The sequence below is a fragment of the Hyla sarda genome, chromosome 2 (assembly GCF_029499605.1).
Source record: "Hyla sarda isolate aHylSar1 chromosome 2, aHylSar1.hap1, whole genome shotgun sequence".
NCBI classification, from domain to species: domain Eukaryota; kingdom Metazoa; phylum Chordata; class Amphibia; order Anura; family Hylidae; genus Hyla; species Hyla sarda.
The window spans coordinates 8,157,781-8,178,003 of NC_079190.1; the positions used below are offsets into that span (position 1 = coordinate 8,157,781).

Sequence of the window (20,223 nt, forward strand, 5' to 3'; positions counted from 1 at the left end):
TGTGTGGGGGCACAAAGTGCCAAGCTGTCTTACATAGCGCATGCGTAGAGAAAAAAGAGGGGGGGGAAAGCCAAGGCTCTAAGCGCAAACAATCCATTATTGCTAGTAGTGCGATATGTTTAAGCACTGGAATTTCTAATATTAAAAAAGGGGGAACAATTAGTGATCAAATGCGATGATAGTTCATATTTGAATGGATAAATAAATGCATGCCTTGTACATCTAAAAACAAAAATTTACTTTTAAAATACATAATTAACATATAATTAGCATATACTATATATGTCAAGGTATATGTCACATGCATGGGGAGCATATGACAAATATGACATTATACCTGTGACTATTCATGCGGGTCCTAAGTTGTTGGAATGTTCATGTAAACTCCATTATGTGGGCAGAACCTCTCAACAACTTAGGACCCGCATGAATAGTCACAGGTATAATGTCACCAGAGGATTCCTACAACATAGTGTTTCCAGACATGCGGCATCACATCACAATAGTGATTTTACAGCATTTTCGTTACTAGCAATTGAACATATTCCAAGTCACACTTACAATAGATTTGAGAAACTTCAACGCCGTGAATCCTACTAGATTTATAAGCTCAATAGCTTACATCCAGCAGGTCTGAATGAAGCAATCGATATCATTCGTTAGTCATATACATCATACACAGCATATCATTTATAGCATGTATCCTATTGTATCTACCATAAACACTACCCACCTTATATTCCTGTGTGATCCTACTATTTAGGTTTCTTCTATTTGTCAGACGACGTGTTATATTTTATACATATTTGTCATATGCTCCCCATGCATGTGACATATACCTTGACATATATAGTATATGCTAATTATATGTTAATTATGTATTTTAAATGTAAATTTTTGTTTTTAGATGTACAAGGCATGCATTTATTTATCCATTCAAATATGAACTATCATCGCATTTGATCACTAATTGTTCCCCCTTTTTTAATATTAGAAATTCCAGTGCTTAAACATATCGCACTACTAGCAATAATGGATTGTTTGCGCTTAGAGCCTTGGCTTTCCCCCCCTCTTTTTTCTCTACGCATGCGCTATGTAAGACAGCTTGGCACTTTGTGCCCCCACACACACATCTATCTCTTTACACATCGCTGCTAGCGCATGCGCAGTTAAGACCATTTTGGCCATTGACAAGTACGCACGCGCCATATGTGTCTAATAGCCCCGCCCCCTCCTCTTTTCACTGCGAACGCGTGCACAGGTGCCGCCTAATCCAAGATCTAGTCAATGCGGCCCCAGCACTTAGTATGCGTGCGCCGACACACGTCATGATCCTTCACTACACCCGCACCAGACCAGTGGACGCGTGCGCTCTGTGTCCGCATTTTACTACCGGACACATGCGCACTAGACACTCAGTGTTCAGCGGCTTATATGAGCCATTACCGTGACTCAAAACCGATAGCAAGGTATACTAAGTCTATTCATGTGTTCAACCATATTGATGTTATGACGTTTTTATGTGTTTTTATCCAATGTTATTAAGTGAGACAATGTTAAACTCTTGTGTCTATCATTGGCCTGGAGCTGGTGGCCACGCCCAGGGGGCGGGGCTAACTACACTTTGGCGCCAATTTTGAACATAAAGAGCACTCCTGCACTCAGTTCTGTCATACTGCCATGTTTACCTGACAAAGGAGCTCCAAAGCTCTGAAACGCGTTGCTTCTTTGGCAAATAAATTTTTTTTGAAGAAACTCTGACCCATCCTTGGTGGATTGCGCCGAAAACCTGGAAAATTTTTACTCTCATATTTACCACTGTACCCACTGGCCAGGAGCACTCCTAGATCCGGGACCAGGAGGCTGCACCACCTGCATGATCACACAAGCGCATTTGTAGTTGTGTCTTCATACACAACTAAGCAAGGTGAGTGGTTCACTAACACCCACTGCACACCACTTGCTTGATAACACACTGTGTATCAAACGATACTTGTCCCATGAGGAGCTCTGCCATTTTTTCCTCTCCAGACTTACTTGTTTGATTGAAATTCCAAGAAAAAATAACTGTGCAAAGTCAAAAACTATATGGTGAAAACCGTATGGAACCATTAGCACATACAGTTCTGTACGATTCCCATTGACTCCAATGTTAAAAAAAAAAACGTATATGATTTAATACAGTTTTTCACCTGGATCAAAAACCGTGGTAAGATAAAGAATTCCCGGCACTCGCTGGATATTTTGCAAATATAACGTGTTTAATTCACACGGTGTGGATAACAACTCAAAAGTATGACGCGTTTCGGCCAATGCCAAAGGCATTGTATGAGCTGTATTGTTTACTTCTTACCTGTGCTGGTGGCCCTAACCGGATTACTTGTTCCTGACTATGCTATCCTGCTACCCGCCCAAGACCTCATCCTATGCCTGACCCCTAGGTGCTTCTGTCGGTGTCTCTTGGCCCCCTAGACCTGCAGCCACCCACACTAGGACCATGAGAGGTAGCGACCTGGTAGTCCCTAGCAACAAAAACCAGATCCTCATAGGAGAGCGGTAAAAAGTGAAAACCTAGGGACTACCATGGGCGACTTAGACAAAGTTAAACTGGTTGGGTGGCCCTGCTCTGTAAAATAGTTCTGTAAAATAAGTCGCCCAAGAAGTAATATTGTACGATAGATAAAGACAGGCAAGTTAGGTTTGTATATTAAAAATACTTGCTACAACTGACCTTAAAAGAGTCTCGAGGAGACAGTAAACTTGACTTTAGCAACCAATGCCAGGCAGCTGCTGCAAAGTCAAATAAGATCATAGGACACATCGAATGTGGCCGAGATAAGAACCCAGGTTTATAGACTATTATAGACTAGAAATCTATATTTAGACCACACACAGAGTCCTGTACACAGTTTTGGGTGAGGTTCAGTAGACGTTGTTTTGTCTTTCTCTGGACCAACACTGAATATGGTAGAACTCCATGATCTTATGGCCCATTCTCATCCTACATTGACATGACTTTTCATATATACCTATTTTCTCTGAGGTGTATTGGTTTAACTCTTCTTGGTCTAGGTGACAGTCTATCCCCCTCATTATAAATCATGAATCCCCATTACACATCTTCGTCTATGTTTTCCATTGCGTCTATATATTCCCAGCCTCATTTACTGCCATTTTCTACATTTGCTCATCTGGAGGATTTTCCTCCCCTGTGGTTTCAGTCTTGAGCGTTTACAGTATATATACAGTATATAAATATTCAGAAACTTAGTGCGATTCCCATCTGCAGAGATCCCTAGATGTGAGGTATGGATATGCTTCCATGTATTTGCTGGTGTTATATGTCACAGTCCATCAGGTCCTTTACATTGCAATATATTGTTACCTGTAGATTTTCTCATGACCGGATCTGAGCCTCTTAAGACATGATAGCAATGTTCCTTGTGGCTATTGGACCCCTGAAGAACACTGTGTGGTCTGGCAATACACGTAGGGCAGAGTATATAATTTAGGCCCTGGACTTTTTAGCCTGCTTTCTTGCCATGTTAGCATGTCTACATACTGTTACATGCCTGGATTGTTTCCTCTCTTGTTACGTATGTTTTTGACCACATTTACTTTTATATGTATGCATGTAAAGATTTCATATAGCAGGTAGTGATGAGAGGCATATGCCATATTCGAATTCGAATATTCATCCCATATTCGTGAAATTCGAATATTCGTGACATTTTTTTGAATTGCGAAATTTCGCTATTGCGAATGCGAAATTAATAGTGACATTTCGCTCATCTGCCCATGCGCGCTATAACATCATGCGAGGGACGTTGCTAGGGACGTTGCTAAGCTCTGACAACTGTGCTTGCAGAACTCTCATTGGCTCACAGGCATAAGTAGGGCGGAATTTCCACGAATATTCGCATGCATAAACCTTTCGCCTCACGGTCTCATCCCTGGGTCTTTAACCCCTTAAGGACCCGGGCTTTTTCCATTTTTTCATTTTCAATTTTTCCTCCTTAACTTAAAAAAATCATAACTCTTTAAAATTTTCACCTAAAATTCCATATGATGGCTTATTTTCTGCGTCACTAATTCTACTTTGCAATGACATCAGTCATTTTACCCAAAAAGTCTACAGTGAAACGGGAAAAAAATCAATCTGCGACAAAATTGATGAAAAGACACTATTTTGTAACTATTGGGGGCTTCCGTTTTTACGCAGTACATTTTTTGACAAAGATGACACCTTATCATTATTCTGTAGGTCCATACGATTAAAATGATCCCCTACTTATATAGGTTTGATTTTGTATCACTTCAGAAAATAATCATGAATACATGCAGGAAAATGTATAGGTTTAAAATGGTCATCTTCTGACCCCTATAACTTTTTTATTTTTCTGTGTTCTGGGCGCTATGAGGGCTCATTTTTTGCGCCGTGCTCTGAAGTTTTTAGCGGTACCATTTTTGTTCTGATCAAAATTTTTGATCACTTTTTATTCACTTTTTTGTGGTATAAAAAGTGATCAAAAATGCGCTATTTTGGACTTTGGAATTTTTTTGCGCGTACGTCATTGAACGTGCGGTTTAAAAAGCGGTATGTTTTTATAATTCGGAAATTTCCGCATGCGGCGATACCACATATGTTTATTTTTATTTTTATATACACTGTGTTTTTTTTTATTCTTGGAAATGCCGGGTGATTCAAACTTTTATTAGGGGAAGGGATCATTGAAAGGGTTAATGATTTTTTTACACTTTTCTTATGCCATATTATAGCTCCTATAGGGGGGGCTATAACATTGCATTAACTCATCTTTAACACAGATTGATCCATCTCCATAGGGATGTATCAATCAGTGTTTTCGGCGATTGATTGCTCAAGTCTGGATCTCAGGCTTGAAGCATTCAATCGGCGATCGGACTGCAGGAAGGAAGGTAAGAAGACCTCCTCCTGTAGTACAGCTGTTTGGGATGTCGCGATTATACCGCGGCGATCCCGAACAGCTCCCTGAGCTAACCGGCAACTTTCACTTTCATTATTAGAGGCGGGTCCCGGCTTCATTATGACGCCGGGCCCGCCGTGATATGATGCGGGGTCACCGTGTGACCCCGCGTTATATCGCAGGACCGGGACCCAGGACGTACCCATACGTCCTGGGTCCTTAAAGGGCTACTCCGCCCCTGGCATCTTATCCCCTATCCAAAGGATAGTGGATAAGATGTCAGATCGCCGAGGTCCCGCTGCTGGGGACCCCGGGGATCGCCGCTGCGGCACCCCGCTATCATTACTGCACAGAGCGAGTTTGCTCTGTGCGTAATGACGGGCGATACAGGGGCCGGAGCAGCGTGACGTCATGGCTCCGCCCCTCATGACATCACGGCCCGTCCCCTTAATGCAAGTCTATGGCAGGGGGCGTGACGACCGCCACGCCCCCTTCCCATAGACTTGTATTGACGGGGGCGGGCCGTGATGTCACGAGTGGCGGAGCCGTGACGTAACGATGCTGCGGCCCCTGTATTGCCCGTCATTACGTGCAGAGCGATCTCGCTCTGCGCAGTAATGATAGTGGGGTGCTGCAGCACCGATCCCCGGGGTCCCCAGCAGCGGGACCCCAGCGATCTGACATCTTATCCCCTATCCTTTGGATAGGGGATAAGATGTCTAGGGGCGGAGTACCCCTTTAAGAGGTTAATGAAATGATACAAGCGTTGCATTTATCAGTCGACGGAGATCCCTACAATGTGCTCAGTTTTTAAAACAGTTTGAAAAAAAGACGAATATTCGTAATAGCGAATTTTAATTGCGAAATTCGTAATATTCGCGAATTCGCGACGAATATTCGAATTTCGAATATTCGTGAGCAACACTAATAGCAGGCCAGGATCTTAGAATTACACCAGTTAGCTGTTTTTACACCAAACGTGTAGTATCATTAGCCATGTTATGTCTTTTTCACTACAGCATTTTATTTGTATATGTGCTTTAACTTGTTTATATATATAGTACAGTGGTCCCTCAACATACGATGGTAATCCATTCCAAATGGACCATCGTTTGTTGAAACCATCGTATGTTGAGGGATCCGTGCAATGTAAAGTTGCATGCTGGGAGTTGTAGTTTTGGCATGCTGGGAGTTGTAGTTTTGCAACATCTGGCGGTCCGCAGGTTGTAGACCACTGTTAGACGAAGTTGTACTCACGTGTCCCCGCCGCTCCGGACCGTCACCGCTGCCCAGGATGTCGCCGTCCATCGCTGTCGCTGCGTCCCCGGGGTGTCCCCGACACTCTGGTAAGGCCTCTGCTTCCCCGGCATCCTCGCTCTCCGTCGCTGCCATCACGACGCTACGCACAGGGCTCCTATTGGATGACGGAACAGCGTGCGCGGCGACCATGCAGGGGATCCCGAAGAGGACGCGCCGGAGCCCCGAGGACAGGTAAGTGATCGTCAGCAAAGGGCACGGGGCACCGTAAACGCAGCTTACAAGCGCAGCTTACAAGACGTAAAACATACATCCTGCATTCTTAAAGGGGTACTCCGCTGCTCAGCGTTTGGAACAAACTGTTCCGAATGCTGAAGCCGGCGTCGGGAGCTCTTGACGTCATAGCCCGCCCCCTCAAAGCAAGTCTATGGGAGGGGGCGGGGTGAAATTAAAAGAATTTCCTCTGTAGCATTCAGCAGCTAATAAGTACTGGAAGGATTAAGATTTTTTAATAGAAGTAATTTACAAATATGCTTAACTTTCTGCCACCAGTTGATTTAACCCCTTAAGGACCGGAGGTTTTTCCGTTTTTGCATTTTCGGTTTTTGCTCCTTGCCTTTAAAAAATCATAACTCTTTCAAATTTACACCTAAAAATCCATATGATGGCTTATTTTTTGCGCCACCAATTCTACTTTGTAATGACATCAGTCATTTTGCCCAAAAATCTATGGTGAAGCGGGAAAAAAAATCATTGTGCGACAAAATTGAAAAAAAAACGCTGTTTTGTAACTTTTGGGGGCTTCCGTTTCTACGTAGTACATTTTTCGGTAAAAATGACACCTGATATGTATTCTGTAGGTCCATACGATTAAAATGATCCCCTACTTATATAGGTTTGATTTTGTCGGACTTCTGGAAAAAATCATAACTACATGCAGGAAAATTAATACGTTTAAAATTGTCATCTTCTGACCCCTATAACTTTTTTATTTTTCCGTGTATGGGGCGGTATGAGGGCTCATTTTTTGCGCCGTGATCTGAAGTTTTTAACGGTACCATTTTTGCATTGATAGGACTTATTGATCACTTTTTATTCATTTTTAAATGATATAAAAAGTGACCAAAAATGCACTATTTTGGACTTTGGAATTTTTTTGCGCGCACGCCATTGACCGAGCGGTTTAATTAATGATATATTTTTATAATTCGGACATTTCCGCACGCGGTGATACCACATATGTTTATTTTTATTTTTATTTACACTGTGTTTTTTTTTTTATTGGAAAAGGGGGGTGATTCAAACTTTTAATAGGGGAGGAGTTAAATGATCTTTATTCACTTTTTTTTTTCACTTTTTTTTTGCAGTGTTATAGGTCCCATAGGGACCTATAACACTGCACACACTGATCATTGTTATCCCATAGGGACCTATAACACTGCACACACTGATCATTGTTATCCCATAGGGACCTATAACACTGCACACACTGATCATTGTTATCCCATAGGGACCTATAACACTGCACACACTGATCATTGTTATCCCATAGGGACCTATAACACTGCACACACTGATCTCTTATACTGATCATTATTATCCCATAGGGACCTATAACACTGCACACACTGATCTTCTATGTTGATCACTGGTTTCTCATAAGAAACCAGTGATCAACGATTCTGCCGCATGACTGCTCATGTCTGGATCTCAGGCACTGAGCAGTCATTCGGCGATCGGACAGCGAGGAGGCAGGAAGGGGCCCTCCCGCTGTCCTGTCAGCTGTTCGGGATGCCGCGATTAGCCGCGGCTATCCCGAACAGCCCGACTGAGCTAGCCGGGAACTTTCACTTTCACTTTTAGCCGCGCGCTATTAGAGGCGGGTCCCGGCTTCACTATGACGCCGGGCCCGCCATGATATGACGCGGGGTTACTGTGTAACCCCGCGTTATATCAGAAGAGCAGGACCAAGGACGTACCGGTACGTCCTTGGTCCTTAAGGGGTTAAAAGAAAAAAGGTTTTCACCGGAGTACCCCTTTAAAAGTAAGTGCACAGGACATCTTTAGGGTCATTTACATGCCAAAATATGTACCAATTTTTCAATGTAAACAACCCAAAAAACTCTACTATGTGAATAGAAGTAATTTACAAATCTGAAATTGGAGGTGGGGGGGCTCACACTAAATAGGTGATGAATGAGTGTCGAGTTGCTGTATGATACACGTTAACCCTACGTGTCTAGGTATAATATAGAAAAATATATGGAGAAACAGACCTCTAGATACTCATATGCTAATAATATGCTAATAAGCTATGAGGGATGTAATGATGGGATATATAGTGATTGCTGGTCTGGTGTCGGGATGTGGTGATTGTATAATACTGACTGGATTAGATAAATGTAGTACTAATAAATATATAAATTATATGTAAAATTAATACAGGCTAGGTGATAAAAGTAAAATTAATATAGGTGATAAAAGTAAAATAATTTAAATCTATATTCATTTTACTTTTATCACCTAGCCTGTATTCATTTTACATATAATTTATATATTTATTAGTACTACATTTATCTAATCCAGTCAGTATTATACAATCACCACATTCCAACACCAGACCAGCAATCACTATATATCCCATCATTACATCCCTCATAGCTTATTAGCATATTATTAGCATATGAGCATCTAGAGGTCTGTATCTCCATAAATTTTTCTATAATTTACAAATCTGTTTAACTTTCTGGCACTAGTTGATTTAGAATTTTTTTTTTCCACCAGAGTACCCCTTTAAGTCTGTTTCAAGGACATGAATGGTGTTTGTTTAGACCGTCCTGTCTTCTCCTTGGGTCTTCAGGCTTCTTTATCGCCTGTTCCTCATTTTGTCTTCATTCATCTCATTGTCGTCCTTCTCTTCCAACTCTTTAAAACTGAACGGTCTTCTCCCCTGAGTTGGGTCTTCTCGTAATCTGTCCATATTTAAGGGATTTTGTTCTTGCACTTGTAGAGTGTACGAGGCATCAATAGGCCAATATTGCCGGGAACTATAAAGTGGCGCAGCACTGGTCTGGGAATGAGAGAAAGCATATGTTGTTGTTGTTGTTTTGTTTTTTGTTTTTTTTACTTTAATTCTCACTCCCATTTCAGCCCCTGTACAAATTTTACAAAGCCTGGAAACCTCTTTAAAATCATTTTTCACCCTGATCCATTGACCTCAGGAAAAGGATCCACGTCTCTTCCTTGATAGTTCTTCAATACTTCCTTTCATATAGTCAACAGGTTCTGAGCAGCCAATGAGATTACTACATGAAAATAATGAAATCTTCTTGTTTCGTTCAGGATCTTATGTTTAAACCTCTTTAATTTGGAGCTAAGGAAACATGGAAAATGCCTTCAACATCAGCAAAAATCTGGTCCTCCTTGGACTTGTGGAGATGGAAGAACTAAGATATCTGTACTGCGTCCTGTCTATTAGTCTATATTCATTTATTCTACTCTTGAGTGTTATTATTGTGTTTGTCATATTCACAGATACTACGTTACACGAACCCATGTACATCCTCATAAGTAATCTGGTCCTCAATGGAATTTTTGGCAGCTCGTCCTTTTTCCCAAAGTTGATAGTCGACCTCATGACCTCGTCTACGACCATCACTCATGGCAACTGTGTTGCTCAAGCTCTGTGTGTTGCCTTATTTGCCTTCTATGAAATGAACACCTTCACCATAATGGCGTATGACCGATATTTGGCCGTTTGTCACCCGCTGCACTATGGCATGTTGGTAACCAATGAGAGGATTATAAACCTTACCATTGGGTCCTTTCTAGTGACCTTCATACTTTCACTCATAGCCGTGCTCCTCACATCCAAGCTTCCTCTTTGTGGCAACTTAATAAACAATATTGTTTGTGACAATATGTCGATTGTTAATCTCTCCTGTGTGGACTCCTCCGTCAGTCAACTTTTCTCCGCTTCTGCATCCGCCGTCTACATCTGTGTCACCATCTTGGTCACCGTTTTCTCCAATCTTCAGATATTTGTTGTCTGCTCGAAACTCTCTGGAGAATCACGTCAGAAAGCCGTCCACACCCTGGTCACCCATCTACTCAACTTCTCTGTCTTTTTTGTTGGACTTTTCTTCATTTTTATCAGGTACAGGCTGGTCGGTGTTAATCTCCCGGTTATCATCCACATACTCTTCTCTGTCACTCCTCTCCTTGTGCCACCATTGTTCAACCCTTTGATCTATGGAGTCCGGACACATGTGCTGAAAATCAGAGTTTCTCATTATTTACGTACAACCTACGCTTGGCCAAAATGGACTAGAATGCATAAATCTTCTGCACCTGTATTTGTCATAAGTCACAACCAGGGTCGATGAATTGATAAAACCATAAAGAAATAAAGGTCAATGACTCGATTATGTATTTTAATTCTAATGATGTTATGGTTGATCGGTGATAGGAAAACTGTGAGTTCTCTGTAGTCCCTGATAGTCTGTGATTTTACTGCACACTGAGGTCTCCACCAGATAATGGGACAGTTCCCTTTACAGCTGAAGAACCCCCATTGTCTACCATGCTGTGTCCCAACGTCTGGCTGGACTATACATAAAGACACCACAGTGTATAAAAAAAAATTAAATAAATAATAATAAAAAGCATTGGTTGAACCCTGAGAATTGAATAACCCCTTCAGAACTTTTTAAGTTTTTGTTTGTTCCCCCTCACTTTTTGTTAGGATTTGCCTATATAAAATATAGTGCAATTTTGCAAATTTGAGGGGGGGGGGGGGGGAGGAGGTAGGTAAGGAATATTTTTACAATCCAATAAAAAAGAATAAAAAAAGGGTCTCCAAAATAAATAATTCCCAAATGTATTAGTACATATAAAAAGTAAAATGACCATGAAAGATTTGTTATACAAAACACCAAAAAGATAAGCCCTTATGTGACTCTATTGTTGCATTGTTTTTATACATTGTTATGTCCCTTAGATTGTTAATATGTACTAATACATTTTGAGATTTTTAAGCAGGAGAATCTTTTTTTCCCCTTCTTTTCCTTGGATTGCCCACACACTGAGACGGCTTGGATGCTGCCTGATCTTCGTGCTTCCAACTTACTATAAATGTTTCTAGGACAACACTTCAGATCACGGCCCCATATACTTTTTTCCTGTTGTTTCCTTTTTATGCCATTCCCCGTTCGGTCAAATTGACATGTTATCTTAATTTTTTCAGTTAATATGATCACAACGATGTGTCCTGGCTGCTGTATTTCCCGGTCTGATGTGTCTCATGCTGCAGTTTTCATTCTGGCCACTAGGAGCTGAGCAAGAGCACTAGTTGCATTTTATACAGTCAGTGTGCACTCCCTGGTGGTTCCCCCTCCAATTCCTGCAGGGCACTCCCTTTATAAAGAATGCCTCAGCAAGGTTGTATCCTGTACTGCTAAGGTCTCTGTTGCTTGACCTGAGGTCTATCTGCTGATCCTATGTTGCGGATCCCTTTGAGCTTTGTAAAGTTGCAAGAAAAGGAAAGTGAACCCATAGGGAATACTAGGATTTCTTCATTTAAGTCACAATTAGGGCTCATTCACACTACAGAAATTCCAGGTGGATTCTGCAAGAAATTCCTCGCAGATTCTGCCTTGTATCACATTCCTAGTGACTTTCCGTGATGGAACCTCCGATGGGGATTCGAATTCTGGAAAAAGAATGAACAATTTTCCACCAGAATCTGGAAGTAAAAGCACATAGGTCAATTACACAGTGATTTTCAGTCCATATTTCTGTGGCTAATCCTGCTGGGAAAAAAACGCATATAGACTGCTAGCCTTACAGTCTTCTGTACTATGGTTTGTTAATCCATTGAATATATTGTCCTCTCAACAACAGTAAGGCTTCCAGGCCCTAAGGCAGTGTTCCCCAACCAGGGAAACCAGGCACTGCCCATCACCTGCCCAATACCATCCCTACAGTGATCATGGTGGTGGGCAGCATCATGTCTGGGGGAAAGCAGGCACTGCCCATCACCTGCCCAATACCATCCCTACAGTGATCATGGTGGGGGCAGCATCATGTATAGAGGAAACCAGGCACTGCCCATCACCTGCCCAATACCATCCCTACAGTGATCATGGTGGGGGCAGCATCATGTCTGGGGGAAACCAGGCACTGCCCATCACCTGCCCAATACCATACCTACAGTGATCATGGTGGGGGCAGCATCATGTCTGGAGGAAACCAGGCACTGCCCATCACCTGCCCAATACCATCCCTACAGTGATCATGGTGGGGGCAGTATCATGTCTGGAGGAAACCAGGCACTGCCCATCACCTGCCCAATCCCATACCTACAGTGATCATGGTGGGGGCAGCATCATGTCTGGAGGAAACCAGGCACTGCCCATTACCTGCCCAATACCATCCCTACAGTGAAGTATGGTGGGGGCAGCATCATGTCTGGAGGAAACCAGGCACTGCCCATCACCTGCCCAATACCATCCCTACAGTGATCATGGTGGGGGCAGCATCATGTCTGGAGAAAACCAGGTACTGCCCATCACCTGCCCAATACCATCCCTACAGTGACCATGGTGGGGCAGCATCATGTCTGGGGGAAACCAAGCACTGCCCATCATCTGCCCAATACCATCCCTACAGTGATCATGGTGGGGGCAGCATCATGTCTGGGGTAAACCAGGCACTGCCCATCACCTGCCCAATACCATCCCTACAGTGATCATGGTGGGGGCAGCATCATGTCTGGAGGAAACCAGGCACTGCCCATCACCTGCCCAATACCATCCCTACAGTGAAGTATGGTGGGGGCAGCATCATGTCTGGGGGAAACCAGGCACTGCCCATCACCTGCCCAATACCATCCCTACAGTGATCATGGTGGGGGCAGCATCATGTCTGGGGGAAACCAGGCACTGCACATCACCTGCCCAATACCATCCCTACAGTGAAGTATGGTGGGGGCAGCATCATATCTGGAGGAAACCTGGCACTGCCCCTCACCTGCCCAATACCATCCCTACAGTGAAGTATGGTGGGGGCAGCATCATGTCTGGAGGAAACCAGGCACTGCCCATCACCTGCCCAATACAATCCCTACAGTGATCATGGTGAGGGCAGCATCATGTCTGGAGGAAACCAGGCCCTGCCCATCACCTGCCCAATACCATCCCTACAGTGATGATGGTGGGGGCAGTATCATGTTTGGAGGAAACCAGGCCCTGCCCATCACCTGCCCAATACCATCCCTACAGTGATCATGGTGGGGGCAGTATCATGTTTGGGGGAAACCAGGCACTGCCCATCATCTGCCCAATACCATCCCTACAGTGATCATGGTGGGGGCAGCATCAAGTCTGGGGGAAACCAGGCACTGCACATCACCTGCCCAATACCATCCCTACAGTGAAGTATGGTGGGGGCAGCATCATATCTGGAGGAAACCTGGCACTGCCCATCACCTGCCCAATACCATCCCTACAGTAAAGTATGGTGGGGGCAGCATCATGTCTGGAGGAAACCAGGCACTGCCCATCATCTGCCCAATACCATCCCTACAGTGATCATGGTGAGGGCAGCATCAAGTCTGGAGGAAACCAGGCACTGCACATCACCTGCCCAATACCATCCCTACAGTGAAGTATGGTGGGGGCAGCATCATATCTGGAGGAAACCTGGCACTGCCCATCACCTGCCCAATACCATCCCTACAGTAAAGTATGGTGGGGGCAGCATCATGTCTGGAGGAAACCAGGCACTGCCCATCACCTGCCCAATACCATCCCTACAGTCATGATGGTGGGGGCAGTATCATGTTTGGAGGAAACCAGGCACTGCCCATCACCTGCCCAATACCATCCCTACAGTGATCATGGTGGGGGCAGTATCATGTTTGGAGGAAACCAGGCACTGCCCATCACCTGCCCAATACCATCCCTACAGTGATCATGGTGGGGGCAGCATCATGTCTGGAGGAAACCAGGCACTTCCCATCACCTGCCCAATACCATCCCTACAGTGAAGCATGGTGGGGATAGCATCATGTCTGGGGGAAACCAGGCACTGCCCATCACTAGTGTTGAGCGGCATAGGCCATATTCGAATTCGCGAATATTCGCGAATATATGGACGAATATTCGTCATATATTCGCGAATATTCGCATATTCGTTATAGTCTCGTTTTATTTTCGCATATGCGAATATTCGCGTATGCGAAAATTAGCATGTGAATATTGGCATACAAAATTAACACGCGCGTAAATTCGCATATGCAAAAATTAGCATATGCTAATTTTCGCATATGCGAATTTCAGTATATGCGAATTTTCGCACGTCAGTCTCACATAGTAGTATTACAGCCTTCTTTACACCACTCAAGCTGGAAGCAGAGAGGGATGATCACTGTGATGTGTACTGTGAAGAAAAAAAAAAAAAAAAAAAAACGAATATTCGTAATTACGAATATATAGCGCTATATTCGCGAAATTCGCGAATTCGCGAATATGCGATATTCGCGAATAATATTCGAATTGCGAATATTCGCGAGCAACACTACCCATCACCTGCCCAATACCATCTCTACAGTGATCATGGTGGGGGCAGCATCATGTCTGGAGGAAACCAGGCACTGCCCATCACCTGCCCAATACCATCCCTACAGTGATCATGGTGGGGGCAGCATCATGTCTGGAGGAAACCAGGCACTGCCCATCACCTGCCCAATACCATCCCTACAGTGATCATGGTGGGGGCAGCATCATGTCTGGGGGAAACCAGGCACTGCCCACCACCTCCTGATCTGAGGAAGGGAGGGATCCTCCCGAAACGCGTAATCTTGTCCATTTTATTGTTTTTTTAATAAAATGTCCTGCTGAGGACTTTCCTATTACCTTTGGCATCCGCCTCATCTGTCTACAAGAGTCTGCAGCGCCATACCTGAGGGTTTTTTCCTGCTCTACTTCTAATACAGTGAAGTATGGTGGGGGCAGCATCATACTGTGGGGAGGGGGTAACTGGTCAGGGTTGAGGGAAAGCTGAGTAGAGCAAAGTACAGGGATAGTCTTAATGAAAACCTGATCCAGAGCTCTGGACCTCAGACTGGGGTGAAGATCAATCTTCCAACACCATAATGACCCGAATCATACAACAATGACAACACAGGAGTAACTTAGGGACAACTCTTTGAATGTCCTTGAGTGGCCCAGCCAGAGCCCAAACCCAATGGAACATCTCTCAAGAGAACTGAAAATGTCTTCCACCGGCGGCGCCCATCCAATCTGACAGAGCTTGAGAGGATCTGCAGAGAAGAATGGCAGAAAATCTCCAAATCCAGGTGTGTAAACCTTGTGGCCTCATCCCCAAGAAGACTGGAGGCTGGAATCACTGCCAAAGGGGCTTCACCAAAGTCCTGAGTAAAGGGAATGAATAATTATGGCATGAGTTATAGTAAAGGGCATGAATACTTATGTCACTGCAAGATTTCAGTTTTTCCTTTTTAATAAGTTAGTTGTGCTCAGGGCTTGACACTCGTGCTCGTGATTACAATGATGCATACATACCTGTATGAAAAACTTAACTAAGCGGCCAGATTTGTGCCCATAACCGCAAACGGAGGGCACACCTTTAGAGGGCATACCCTGTAATGGATACATTGAAAAAGGGTCGGGAGGAATCCACAAAATGTCACCTATTAGGTGCAGGGGCGTTATATGCCCCCGCCCCCTACATACAACTCCTTGACGCCCCACCTAGAAGTGAAGGGGGGCGGAAGATACTAATGCCCCTCCCACAAATACAGCCTGATAGGCTTAAAGGGGTACTCCGCTGCTCAGGGTTTGGGACAAACTGTTCCAAACGCTGAAGCCGGAGTCAGGAGCTCGTGATGTCACACCCCGCCCCCTCAATGCAAGTCTATGGGAGGGGGCGTGATGACTGATCTCTTCTTTCATTTTGCAGAGGCCTTGTTAAAATTGAAAGAAGCGATATGATTGGTTGCTATGGGCAACTGGGCTACATTTAGTCTGGACAGGTTTTGATAAATCTCCCCCACAGTGCTTAATAGATATGGTCTAATGGCAAAAAAGATACAGAAGTATTCAAAAAAAGAAAAATGTCAAACAATCATTACCAAGTGAAAGATATGACAGGTAAGCCTCCAAACCCCAACGTTTCGCTCCAATGGCTTCTTCTGGGGTGTGATCATCCCTGGTCCATTCCTACCAATATTACTCTCTATGGGGGAGATTTATCATAACCTGTCCAGAGGAAAAGTTGCTGAGTTGCCCATAGCAACCAATCAGATCGCTGCTTTAATTTTTGAAAAGTCCTCTGAAAAAAATTTAAAAGGCAATCTGATTGGTTGCTATGGGCAACTGGGCAATGTTTCCTCTGGACAGGTTTTGATAAATCTCCCTCTATGACTTTACATATATTTTATGAATTTTAAATGTATGAATTTTAAATTTTAAATGTAATGTTACAGAGCATGATGGAAGCCACCAATAGACTCACGCTTCTCTTTCTGATCGATGAACCTGGGTTTGGAAACAGCCTGGAGAACGTTACCTACCAGACTGCATTGTGCCAGCTTTGGGGTGGAGGAGGGATAATGCTAGAGGGTCGCTCCTCAGGGGTCGGCTTATGCTTCTTGGTTTCAGTGAAGAGAAATTTTCATTTTTCAGCACCAAGACATTTCGGACAATTGTTGCTTTGATCTTTACAGGGACAATTTGGGTTCGGCTCTTTTCTGTTCCAACATGGCTGTGCCCCAGTGCACACAGCAAGGTCCATAACAATATGGAGGGAGGGTCTGGTGTGGAAGAACGTGACCGGCCTAAGAGTCCGTACCTCAACACCTTTGGGATTAAAGGGGTACTCCGGCGCTAAGACATCTTATCCCCTATCCAAAGGATAGGGGATAAGATGCCTGATCGTTGGGGTCCCGCCGCTGGGGACCCCTGTGATCTTCCACATCGCACCTCATTAGAATCAGCCCCCGGAGCGTGCTTGCTCCGGGTCTGATTACTGGCGATCACAGGGACGGAGCATAGTGATGTCACAGCTCCGCCCTCGTGTAACGTCACGCTCTGCCCCCTCAATGCAAGCCTATGGGAGGGGACGTGACAGCTTTCACGCCTCCTCCATAGGCTTGCATTGAGGGGGCGGAGCGTGAAGTCACACGGGGGCGGAGCCCTGTCGTATCATTTATACACGAAGAAGATAAAGTAATAAACGTTATCTCTCAAAAATAAAAATATGAGGACCGCGGATAACATTTTTTTAAACAAGTGAAATCCTCAGAGGCCGACACAACAAGTACCTCTATTATTCGTTAATATTTGGAAGATAGGAATATCGTTGCACAAGTAAGACCTCAACAATAAAATATGTAAAAATAGATATTCAATTTATTAATAAAAATATAGAAATCTAAAATACAATAAAAATATGCAGATCAATATAATGTCATTATACCATACTATGTCACAGTAATACCTAAATTTGCCCACTAGATGGGAGTATACCGCCCTAGTTCACAATGATATTCAAAATTGACCACCGCCCACTATCTGCAGGGCCCACTTACAGCTGCTGGGGAGGGGGAGGGGGAGGGTCTAAGGGGATTTGCTATCCTACACTCTAGTTTGCAACACAAAGAAGCAAAGGCCATGGAATTATGGAAATAACAGGATCGATAATAAAATGCAAATTTAAGACAATTTAATAAAATGCAAATAATGAAAAAAAAATGAAACAAAATATTTAAAATATCTTAATTTATTCAGGATGGAGTATGAATGCCACTCACAGAAATACATGCACTTACACACCTTGGCATTCTGTCAATGAGATTATTAATGGATGTTTACGAAATGTTCTGCAACGCTAAATGCACTTAAAGGGGTACTCTGCCCCTAGACATCTTATCCCCATATCCTGGGCCTCGGCTGCGGCACCCCAGACATCTGGTGCACAGAGCGAAATTTGCTGTGTGGAGTCACGTCAGGCCCGGCCACGGCCATGTCCCCTCAATGCAAGTCTATGGGAGGGGGTGTGACGGCCGTCATGCCCCCTCCCATAGACTTGCATTGAGTGACATCATGGCCACGCCCCCTCAATGCAAGTCTACGGGAGGGGGCATGACGGCCGTCTTGCCCCCTCCCATAGACTTGCATTGAGTGACATCATGGCCACACCCCCTCAATGCAAGTCTATGAGAGTGACGGCCGTCATGCTCCCTCCCATAGACTTGCGTTGAGTGGGTGTGGCCATGATGCCACGAGCAGGGCGTGGCTGTGCTGTCAAGAGCCTCTGGCATTGCACCGATTCTCTAAACGAACACTGGGTTCAGCAAGGTAATCGCGGGGGGTCCCCAGCAGCAGAACCCCCGCAATCAGACATATTATCCCCTATCCTTTGGATAGGGGATAAGATGTCAAGGGCCGGAGTACCCGTTTAAGCATGAAAACCATCAAAATTCTCTGGGGACAGCGCCCTCTGCAACCTCCGACCAATGATGTCCTAGATGTGCACCATGGTTGACAAGTTCAGAGGCCCTAAAAGACATCGTAGAATGTTTAGGCCATGCAATCAGCTCACAGTAGTATGAGCAACAAGTAGCCTGGTGTTGTGTGAAAAACAGCCCCCAGGAGACTTCAGAGAAATGGTTGTACCATTGGTTTCACAACCAAATCAATGTAACGCTGAGCTGTTAGTATACCTGAAATGAAGACTAGAGACTGCCGTACATCATGCCACCCTACACCATAATCCCTGGAGTACTACCGGTACTCAAAAAAGGACAAGGGGTAAGGTTATGGTGCCGAGCAAGACAGCAAAGAAGGCTGGAATGGAGGTCTATCCTCCTCAACGATAAATCCATAAATTCCACTTCTGTCTGTAAAAATTTGTATTAATGTGCATAAAGAAGCCAAGGAAAGATAGAAAAATCTCCAAAAGGCATCAAATTACAGATTAGACATTCTTATAATTTGTCAACAAAAGTTAAATTTTATTTCCATCATTTACACTTTCAAAATAACAGAAAACAAAAAAAAAATTGCATCCGCAAAAGTTTGGGCACCCTGCAGAGTTAATACCTTGTACTGCCCCCTTTGGCAAGTATCACAGCTTGTAAACGCTTTTTGTAGCCAGCCAAGAGTCTTTCAATTCTTGTTTGAGGTATCTTTGCCCATTCTTCCTTACAAAAGTCTTCCAGTTCTTTGAGATTTCTGGGCTGTCTGTCGCGCACTGCACTTTTAAGTTCTATCCATAGATTTTCAATTATGTTGAGGTCAGGAGATTGTGAAGGCCATGGAAAAACCTTCAGTTTACGCCTCTTGATGTAATCCCCCGTGGATTTCGAGGTGTGTTTAGGATCATTATCCATTTGTAGAAGCCATCCTCTCTTTAACTTTAGCTTTTTCACAGATGGCATCAAGTTAGCATCCAAAATTTGCTGAAATTTTATTGAATCCATTTTTCCTTCTACTCGTGAGATGTTCCCTGTGCCACTGGCTGCAATACAACCCCAAAGCATGATTGATCCACCCCCATGCTTAACAGTTGGACAGAGGTTATTTTCATTAAAGGGGTATTCCAGGCCAAAACTTTTTTATACATATCAACTGGCTCCGGAAAGTTAAACAGATTTGTATATTACTTCTATTAAAAAATAGAAGTAGCTTCTGAAGTTGAGTTGTTGTTTTCTGTTTAACTGCTCAATGATGATGTCACGTCCCGGGAGCTGTGCAGTTCCTATGGGGATAATTTCCCATCATGCACAGATCCCGGGACGTGACATCATCATTGAGCAGTTAGACAGAAAACTTCAGAAGCTAATAACTATTGGAAGGATTAAGATTTTTTAATAGAAGTAATTTACAAATCTGTTTAACTTTCCGGAGCCAGTTGATATATATAAAAAAAAGTTTTTGCCTGAAATACCCCTTTTAATTCTGTTCCCCTTCTTCTCCAAACGTACCTTTGCTTATTC

At 43.8% G+C, this 20,223-nt stretch overlaps 1 protein-coding gene across 1 annotated transcript; it reads left to right on the top strand.

Moving 5' to 3' along the window:
- The first annotated feature begins 9,586 nt into the window (after positions 1-9,586).
- Positions 9,587-19,805, top strand: LOC130357574 (olfactory receptor 142-like). Its single transcript, XM_056560279.1, has 2 exons — positions 9,587-10,486; positions 19,648-19,805. Exons 1-2 carry the CDS (start codon positions 9,587-9,589, stop codon positions 19,699-19,701), a joined length of 954 nt encoding a protein of 317 aa, XP_056416254.1. The 3' UTR covers positions 19,702-19,805.
- Positions 19,806-20,223: the final 418 nt, after the last annotated feature.

What these genes read in the sequence shown, in the direction of transcription:
- LOC130357574 (XM_056560279.1), top strand. Translation starts at nt 9,587, where the DNA reads ATGGAAAATGCCTTCAACATCAGCAAAAATCTGGTCCTCCTTGGACTT. An exon ending in CACATGTGCTGAAAATCAGA is followed by an intron (nt 10,487 to 19,647) that starts GTTTCTCATTAT and finishes CTTTAACTTTAG; the next exon opens with CTTTTTCACAGATGGCATCA.